The sequence below is a fragment of the Ciconia boyciana genome, chromosome 4 (genome assembly GCF_034638445.1).
Source record: "Ciconia boyciana chromosome 4, ASM3463844v1, whole genome shotgun sequence".
NCBI lineage: Eukaryota > Metazoa > Chordata > Aves > Ciconiiformes > Ciconiidae > Ciconia > Ciconia boyciana.
Genome location: NC_132937.1, coordinates 70673351 through 70683068, shown reverse-complemented (window position 1 = coordinate 70683068; position 9718 = coordinate 70673351). Strand labels below are relative to the sequence as shown.

At 42.7% G+C, this 9718-nt stretch overlaps 1 protein-coding gene across 3 annotated transcripts in view; it reads right to left on the bottom strand.

The window, feature by feature from the left end:
- Nucleotides 1-1267: 1267 nt before the first annotated feature.
- The window catches only part of ABCA1 (ATP binding cassette subfamily A member 1), a 97446-nt gene continuing 88995 nt past the window's right edge, over nt 1268-9718 (bottom strand). For 2 of the 3 annotated variants that reach the window (XM_072859896.1, XM_072859895.1), the window contains 10 exons: nt 9293-9422; nt 9039-9159; nt 8787-8849; nt 8238-8344; nt 7666-7807; nt 6242-6376; nt 5390-5493; nt 5170-5262; nt 4752-4995; nt 1268-4548 (listed from right to left, as the gene is read on the bottom strand). In XM_072859896.1, the coding sequence (XP_072715997.1) occupies nt 4408-4548; nt 4752-4995; nt 5170-5262; nt 5390-5493; nt 6242-6376; nt 7666-7807; nt 8238-8344; nt 8787-8849; nt 9039-9159; nt 9293-9422 (1280 nt within the window). In that variant the 3' untranslated portion in view covers nt 1268-4407. The remainder of the gene's footprint in view (nt 4549-4751; nt 4996-5169; nt 5263-5389; nt 5494-6241; nt 6377-7665; nt 7808-8237; nt 8345-8786; nt 8850-9038; nt 9160-9292; nt 9423-9718) is intronic. The other variant, XM_072859897.1, reaches the window with a different exon arrangement.

The window sequence follows — 9718 nt, the reverse complement described above, 5'->3', positions numbered from 1 at the left end:
GTGTAACTTCAAGAATTGGTTGGATTCTGAAACTTAACTGGTTGACAGTAGGAGTACAGGCAGTAGAAGGCAAAATTTTAAAATCAGTTCTCCTTTGCGCAATCAGACCATTATTCTGCTTTCATTTATAAACTGCTGTTCAACCTGGTATTAACTGGAGTAATCTTCCTTTAATTTGATATTAGCTAAGGATTAGCTAAGTTTAGGGTATTTCAGATTCTTTACACTCAACATTTTGCTTTGTCAGTGAAAACAGGTATAGGGTATTTTTAGCAAAGAGGAGGAACAATTATCAATACTTGCAACTTGCCACACATCTCTGTAATGGAAATATTCAGAGGCAGGTACCTGACTTGGGATTTAAACATCCAGATAAGTTTGTTATGCTCTGCAGCTGGATTTGACAGTTACACCAATCACTTTTTTTCAGGATTTGCTGGAGACCTTTTTATTTACTAACTTTAAAAGCTTAAAGTAGCACTTGCCTTTCAAGTCTTGCGCCACCTCACTTAACCTGAAAATACTATGCGCCCCATGCTAATTTGTAGAGATTGGACCTTGAGGACGAATGGCAACAAAGTAGCCAAGGGCTGCCTGAAGCAGGGATCTAAACCTCTTGCTGATACGCAAATATGACCGTAAGTCAATCATCTTACTCCTTAAATAGTGGACAGCCCAGGGCCCGTTGAGCTCTCCTGCACGGCAGCGGGCTGCACGCCAGGATCTCCCCTTCAGCAGGGACGCCCCTCAAGGTTACTCCTCGAGGTTGAGAGATTCCTTGCCGCAACAGATCCTCGGTAAGTGACTAATAGCATGCTAAACTTTGAAATCTTAGCTAAGTGATATAAAGGATTGATTGCGCATATATAATCCTTTAGACAAAAACCGTTGACCAAGTCTGGGACTAGGACTGGATCTAGCCACACCTAGACTCCTCTCTGAGAAGGAGTTTAGAAAGCAAGGGGATCCTTTCCGAACCTCATGACTCAACAGGAGGGTCTCCCTGACAGTTTTGTCTGATTCTGTCCTCTATGCAGTAAATAATCACGTGTGCCTCGCCGTCGGATCTTGTTAAAAACACTGTTGCATTGAACTTTAACTCCCTATTCTGTATCAATATATTTTACTTCTCTCTTATGAGTAAAGTGCACCCTCGCTCCATCCGCAACAGTTACGCATCAAAGTTCACAACAAAACCGCGCAAACCAAGAGCAGCTAACAGCACTCCTCAAAAGAACAAGTGCAAAAATGACACTCAAGACCAGTGGTGCCATAACAGCTTTATTTTTTACTTAATACAAGGCAATGAGAGTGCCTTTTAATACTTCACATAACAGTTATTAGCAAATACAAATATATATACTTTTTTTTGCTTTTAATGAAAATGTCCATTTAAGGATTTAACTTAGACGTTTCAGTTGTGAAATCTCTCTAGATTTTTGCAAAGTTAACAGATATTCCAGTGCAAAAATAGATCCCATTACAGATAGCATAAAGTGCTTGGAATGAAGGACCAACTATAATTCAGGAGGGAAGGATAAGCACAAAGTGGTGGTTTAACCATGGGGAAAATACAACAACTCCTTATACAAATGTACTACAAAGAGGGAGGCAACATGTCAATAGTAATAAAGTTCAAAATAAGTTAACACCTCAGTGCAGTTTCGTTATCGAGAGTGGTTCATATACTGTATGTGACCCTAGAGTGATTTTTTCCCCAACACACACTTAAAAAAAGTAAATTAGTGGCTGTCTGAACTTAATTCCAGGACAGATCTTCATGTGAGAGTTGCATTATGCTGTCTGTTCAGTACAAACAAGACAGATCAGAGCTGTGAAATAGTTTGGTTAATATCCACGTTTACTGTAACATTTTGTCACAGATAGCAGACACTGTATGAGCATGACAGTCACAGGACAATAGGAATCAAGAATCTCTTTTTGGCGGGCTAAGGAAAGAGGATTATGATGTGACTTGTTGTTTCCTGCTAAATTAGTCATTTACATGAGCAGTTACAAAGAGCAAACCACAGCCCTTTCAGGACCAAATCTGAATCCTCCTAGAACTCGTTCTAGTTCTACATGCACTAGTTTAGTGCAGTGCAAAACTTAAGCCCTTCACTTTGGTGACTTAATGCTGATTTGTAATAGTGATTTTTAGCAGTGGTAAGCCTTCAAGACATGCTATTTGCTTCAATGATACTGTAACATACCTGCAGCCTGTTACAGAGAAGTCATGGCTGTAGCTCAGCTGTTCAGTAATTTTCTGCACCTGGAAGTCTGGTGTATTCATCACCCTGTAACTCATCCCCATAGGGTGACAATGCCATAAAGGTACTAACAAAGCATGTTTTAAGTGAGGTATACCAATCCCCATTACACTCCTTTCCCAATCCCCTTAGCAATGTATTATACAGATAAAAAAAAAAAGTATGAAAAAGGCACTTCAGCAGAGCATGTAGTAAGCTCTTTATCCCAAGGCAGGACACAGCAGGGACTGGGAACTTGTGCTAAGTATTTAACTGTTTGTGTATTAAAAATGCTGAATTGGTCAGTGTTACCAAGTATACCTGGAAATACGTAATCAACCTTCTTCAGGCTCATGCCAGCCTCTTCACTGTTTGTTGGGCTGCTATGGGCATTCACAGAAGAAAATGGTCCGTGACTGATTCATGGTGGAGTAGCATCAAGAACTAGTGCAGAACCTGTATGAGTATTTAAGGCGGAGGCATGATGTACAAGAATAGCCTGTATGGAGCTCAAGTACAGGAATTGCACTTGGGTTCAAACCCCATTACTGAACCTATTTCTGACTGTAAAAGCAAGACAGAGGAGCCCATAAGTGTATTAATGAAAGCATACTCTCCCATGACTGTTGTACAATGTGAACAAGAATTGGTTGTTCTTACCATATGATATCCCCTCTAATATTATTCTGGCTTTGTAAAACTTCAAAAGTTATTGACCGATGTAACTGTAGCACTACTATTTTGAACTATCTTGTTCTGAAGGGGATTCTTACTGAAGCAGTTTGTCACACGTATAATAAAGGTGTATTCTCCAGTTAGGGATCACCTAATGACTGAAACTACACTGCACAACAGAAGCAGAAACTTACACATTAATCTAATGTTATACCAGTTTCCAAACGGGAAAATTTTAGGTGAACAACTTGCAGTAATTGGAGATAGCGGCTGATTGCTATAGTCTGAAACTTGGTCAGATCATGAATGTAGCTGTCGTTGAATGGATAGAATGAGAGCATAGCATTACAGGCATAATATAAAGAAATACTGTGGCTAAAAAGATCAGCTGAAAGCACTTTCAATCCCTAATTATGCTACCTACCTATTTAAAGTCATAAATAATACTGTTAAAAAAATCTACATCTCATTTCTAGTTTTATCTGGCAAAGCCAGAAATGGCAACATGCTTGTGCTAGCAATAACTTCAGATGATGGGTACCTTTCTGGTGCAAAGCAGGGGTTAAAGAGCAGATATTACATATCTGAGTGACATCTCATGATTTAGAATTTGCTCTTGGCATTAGCAGCTTGTACAACTACTGAGTTTGCTGCTGTGGTCCAAACCCTAGGTCTGCTCCTCACCCACTTCCTCCTACTAGGTGTTCATGCAGCTGCTGCGGTACCTCAAAGGAGCAGGAGAGTACTTAACTACACAAAAACCTAGTCAGAGTAGGTGATTGGCTGTGATGCTGGTGGGACAATCCTGTGCATTTTACAGGGTTCACAGTTCTGCCTATCACCACTTACTGATGGAGATGCATGGATATGATGGCCTGTCTCTTGCCATCCCAACTGCACAGTACTACTTTGTAGCCCCAGATTTGTCACCAACTGACCTACACCAGTCTAGGAAAAGCAGCTGGTCAGGTAAGTTTTCACAACCTAAGGCTACAACGCTGGTGGTGACTTTTCTTGCCACTGACTGTCTTGGTGCATTCATTGCCAGCAATGGATGTAGCACCAGGAAATTCCCACTCCTGACATGAGACTAAAACATGCATGTCTAAAGTATCTATAAATAACCACTGGCCATGATTCCTCAATGCACTATTTTTGCAACTCTAGTAAAAACATACTGTACAGGACAGGACAGTATGGTTGAAAGCCCACAGCATCTGGTGGGTGCTTTACCACAGCTTCAGAGTTATACTGTAATGAGCTCAGTTCAAGTCTTTCACTTGAGAACAGTACAAGACGACTCCACGAGGCACTGCCCCTGTAAAGGAATTTTGTTTTCATTGCATTGAATTGCATTGCATTGAATGGTTATCAGTAGAGTGTCCAGTTTCTCTTCCTCTAGCTTTTTCTTTGGGAGTATCCTATCCCTATCCCAGGAAAAGGAAGTTTGCATTCTGCTCATCATTTCTTTGCTGAAATTGGCTCACACACAACTTTCTTTTACCTTCTCATCTTGCAGGAAGGAATTAAGGATTGCAATGTCTACCACAGTCTGGTTTTTGTGCAATGACAGGTCCTTAGTGTGGTCGTCGTCGCTTTGGTCCTTAGCAAAATTTACAAATACCTACAAGAAAAAAAGGCCATGTCACACATCAGCCTGGGTTTTCATTAATTCAGGGAATTGTATACACTGGGTTTCCTGAACTAGTCCTGGGATTCAGTACTCTACTTTGCTGAAATGCCCTTAAGAGATAGATTCAGTAAATTGGTGGATTTATTCCTACCTCTGCACAAAGAAACTTGGCAGACAGGCTACTAAAAACTTACTTGGTCAAGTGTGGTCTGAGAAACAGAGTAGTCTTCTATGTGGAGTCTCTTTTTGTTCTGGGAGAGAATACTGAATATTCTGGCCAGGGAGGACAGTGAAGAGGGAAGCTGGTACTGCAGCATATTCCGATGCTTTTCCTTCAGGACACTTCCAGGGAAGGCATGCCCAAAGAACTCCTCAACAGGCTTCAGGTCTGGGTTTGCCCCTGCAATTCTCACCACTATGGTGTAACCATCTCCAAACCTATAAACAAGAGTGCCAGCACAGGAGTTAAGTGTCTTTGAAACAGAAGTGCAGCTTAAAATCCAGCAGCATTTCCCATAGCCAGAATAGCAATGGGAATGCTGTATGAGGAGTCTGACTGTATCTCCCTAAAAATGCAGAGAACTCTGGTGTAAGTGAAAAGAAAATGGCTACCTGTTCTTTAGATGCTGGACGCTGCCCAGACACCTGAATCGCCCATTGACCATTATCGCCATTCGAGTGCACAGGGCTTCACATTCTTCCATGCTGTAGGCAGAAGTAACATCATTAGCACTGCAAGCAGCAGTGAAGGGCTGCGCAGCCAAGCACAGTTTAGCATCCAGCCCTGGTAGATGCAAAAGCCAAGGTATGATACAATTGGGCTGCTACTTGCCTGTGAGATGTGAGTACCACTGATCTCCCCTCTTTGATTACACTCAGAGCACAGTTCCACAAGAAACGACGTGCTTTGGGATCCATCCCTGTTGTTGGCTCATCCTGCAAAATATATACAAAAACCAGGTTATGCTGTTACATTCTACTGAAAATACCTCATCTCTGAAATGACCTGTCCATTCTGATTATACGTACTGGAAAAGCTGAAAATAAGCAAGTTTGACTCATTTTCCAAAATGAGAAGAAAATTTATGCTCCAAATTTTAAATTAGCAAACATCTGTTTCAGAACTGGTAAGTACTGCTTATTCTGCAATTATAACATGTTGAAATATCCCGTTCTAAAACAAGTTAAAGTCAATTAGCTTGTTTAAATAAAGCACTAGACTTTCTCCTGCACTATGAACTTTAGTAATCCTAAGGTTTGTCCTCAATTTTAATGTAAAGAATCCTAAAATATTTCCAATTTTCATTGAATTATTAAAAACACAAGACTGATTCTCCTGCACAGTAAGATTTGCTTGTGTCCAGCAGGAAGGCTGTTCTTTTTTTGCAGGTATAGAAATCTTTGCAGCAGTACCAAGGCGGTGAAGATGCTACACAGCTGGCAGTTTGGCATTGTGTTTGACACCCCCACTTCTCCAGTGATTTTTCAGAAATAGAAGCCTGGAGGCACATTATAGCGCCTATATTTAAAAAGGGAATCTTTATTTCTATGTGCTCCTTGCTCATGTTTAAGTGACTAATTATGTATTTAAACATTAGCTGGCCATGAAATATCTAGTCTTCATTTGAACGTGATTTTTCTGTTCTCCAAGGAAAACATTAATGAGCAAAGGTTGCAGACTCACCAGGAACACCACAGGTGGCCCTCCAATGAGGGCAATGGCTGTGGAGAGCTTGCGCCTGTTCCCTCCACTGTAATTCCCAGCATATTTTTCTCCGTATTTCACAAGGCCCAGTTTCCGAATTGCCCACTCGCCAACCTACAAGAAAGCACACCACCATCTTGAATCAAGCACAGCAACATCTACACAACGATATTTTCCTTAGGAGCTTTGGCTTTAAAAACATTTTTGAGAAGGGCCATTCCTCTGAGGATCTAACGTGGCATGGATATGGGTTTTGAAACACCCTATTCACCTCTAGATTGGGATATATGCAATCCTGCCCGAGAGGCCAGAAAATCAAATGTTTGCAGCTTATTGGACAGTGAGCATGAGTTCAACATCAGTTGAGCCACGTTAACCACCAGTGTAGTTCTCTTTGCAGCACCAGCTTTAGCTAGCTTTCCAGTTGCTGTGGGCTTGCATCAGGGACACGGTCACTACTGACACACAGCAATCCCATTGTGGTGCATCTTAGCCCTTCAGACAGATGGGGAAGATCTGATTTCGTATTCGGGAGTATTACTACTGGTGCCAATAGGCAGGCATTGTTGCCCTGGGGACTAAAAAGCATTAGGGGGGGAAGAGATTCAGCTACTACCCAGATCATACCCAGAACTGGGTCCCTTTTTGTATGGTGCTGGTGGAAACATCCCACAGAAGAACTCGACAGCAGCCTTTGAAGGAGCTTGCAGTTCTCACCCATCATCACTACTCTCAAAGAGGGATTCAAGCGACCTGGACACACTCTAGGCACCAGACCTGGCCCTATCCAAAGCAGTGGGTACAGATGTCATCTTCCTACCTACGGCAGTTCCTGTTCTGCAGCACCCAGGACACATCTAGTGAAAACTGCTGTTAACTCAAGGAAACAGCACTGAGAAGGGTGGTGTGTGGTACTAGCAGCTGTCATTAATTGCCTAAAGACTGTTAGTGTAACCCCATGTCTGAATGCTAGAATAGCAGCACTTTAATGATGCAGCGTGATCAATTGGAAGGGTGTAACAGCCAGCGTGAGGCTTCTGTTAAGCTGTAGAGTGCTTGCTCCCTGGGACTTAGAAGAATTAACTCTTGAGAGCAGGTGAGGTTCTGCATGACCTGCAGCTCCATGGCCCTTAAACTCTTAAAGGAAAGAAGTAATTCAGTGGAGACGTGCATCCACTATGAGAATGCAGGACCTAAAGTATCTGCCCTTCCGTTTAGCACACTTTTCTAGGCAGCACTGAAAAACCACAGCAACTTTGGTTTGCCCTGGAAGAAAAGGGGGGCAGATTTCACCATACAGTATCTTCAGCAGCTTCACATCATGGCATTGCATGTGTTGCAGGAGTGTGCATGCAAGCAGGAACAGTTGGTCACTGGAGTGGGTCCTATGGTGTTTCATTTACCTTGCAGACTTCTTTCTCTGGAACACCTCTCAGGAGTGCGAAGAACTCCAAGTGCTCTCGCCCTGTCAGCAGTTCATTAACAGCATCGAACTGTGGGCAGTAGCCCATGTTCTGATGGACTTCTTGGATGTTGGACAAGATACTGTAAAAGAAAAAACCCTTTGTTAGAATTTCACAAGTACATGCTGCTATTTTAGGTGTTAAAAGGAAGAAAGTGAAACAGTGGTTTTGGAATCACTGGATTAACAAAAATACAAGATCCTAGAAGTCCGTCTTGGCCAAATTCTTTTTTCTCTCTCCCCATCCTCCCCCCGCTTTTTTTAAAAATGACATTTAAGCATGAGAGGACAGGTACTCAGAAGTGACTACCAGACTAAATCAATTCTCCTAAGCTGTTGAAGTATTTTACCAGACTTGGCAAAGGGCTGAAACAGATGCCAGGAGTTGAAAAAGGGAAAAGTGGGGCAGAGTTTAGACTTGCTGGAAATGGCACAAAGGCTGTGAAAGCTGGAGGAGAAAGCAGCAAAAGACCTGCTTTGACACAAAGCGAAGAAAGATGCATGGTCTTTCACCTGTTTCCTTTGAGGAAAGCTTCTCCTCCTGTCACATCTGTATCACCAGTTAGCATCTTAAAAGTGGATGACTTGCCAGCACCATTTACTCCCAGGAGTCCAAAGCACTGGGGATACAAAAGAGCAGATGAGCACAGTGCATCTGAGAGCAGGATTCAGCTGCATCATTTTCAACACTGACAAGATGGGAGGGAGCCTTCAGTGCATTTTCAGAAAAAAAAACTTCTGGACTTTCATTTTAAGTATAAATCTTTAAGCTGGGAAAATGAACAAACTGCGGTGTCACCTTGGTGCAGTGCCACCACAGTGTATCTGTGCCAAACCTTGGAGGGTACCAGAGTTTGGCCTCTCGTCCCAGACACTGAGAGTTCAGTATCTTCTTTAAAGGCAGAGAGAGAGGCAGAATCAGAAACTACTTCAAATTCTAGGCAATTTCCTTTGATGTAATTTGAACATCATCTGCTTCTGATCTTACCCCTATCCTTTGCTGTCTGTTGCTCTTAAATACTGCAGTAATAGCAAAGCAATGAATTTAAAAGATAAGCTTACCTCTCCAGGGGGGATTCCAACACAGATCCTATCAACCGCTGGCTTTCGCTTCATTCTGTAAATCTGAAACCAGAAGAAAAAGAATGAGAAGGACAATATCAAAGAGAACTATAAATAGAACTATAATTATATATATTCAACGCTCCAAACATGCTCCAATTTTGATCCCACTAAATTCCTCTGATTGAGACTTCTGGTGAACTGCACGGTGTTGTGCCAACAAGCCTTAGGAATGCAGAACTCTTCCGTCACCTTGGTTAGCTCCTTGATTTCCAAGATGTCACTCTGTCCTCCTCCGCTAATTATTCTCTGTCTCTCTCTGTTTACATCCTCATCTTCATCATTCACAGGAGGCAGCTTGGCATAGACAGGCCTGGAGAGAGCAACATGATAAAGCCTTAGCAGAAGATGACAGGGCCTCCATAGTTAATATTCTCCCCACTTCATGGAGTACACCAATGAAAACTTCACCTGCCTGCAGCAGTGAAATGGAGCAGACAACCTACCTGGGTTTGATGAAGAACCTGTACTGGATGAGCACTGTGATGAAGAAGAAGACAACGCCCTCTACTGCCATGGCAAAGAGATTCCTTCCCACCAGGTCCCATGACAGAGGGGACACAAAACGATTTTCTCCTGCCAAAATGAGATGAAGAGCACAGTCACCTTCCCCGAGCAATGGGAGCAGGCTAGCATTTCTTCCTGCAGAGCTCACCAAGTTGGGCACTGGGGCAACTGGAGAGCAGCCAGTGGGAGGAGGGAAGGGACACACCACACAAAGGGCCAGCTGTGGCTGCATGCACATTTCTTACTGTAATAAAGTTGGGACTCGGGCCCAGAAAATTCAGTCTGCCGAAGAAGAGCCGGCCCACCTTCCCAAAAGGTTAGTGAAGCACAGAATGACTGACTGAGGCCTGGCATCTGCATCCCAG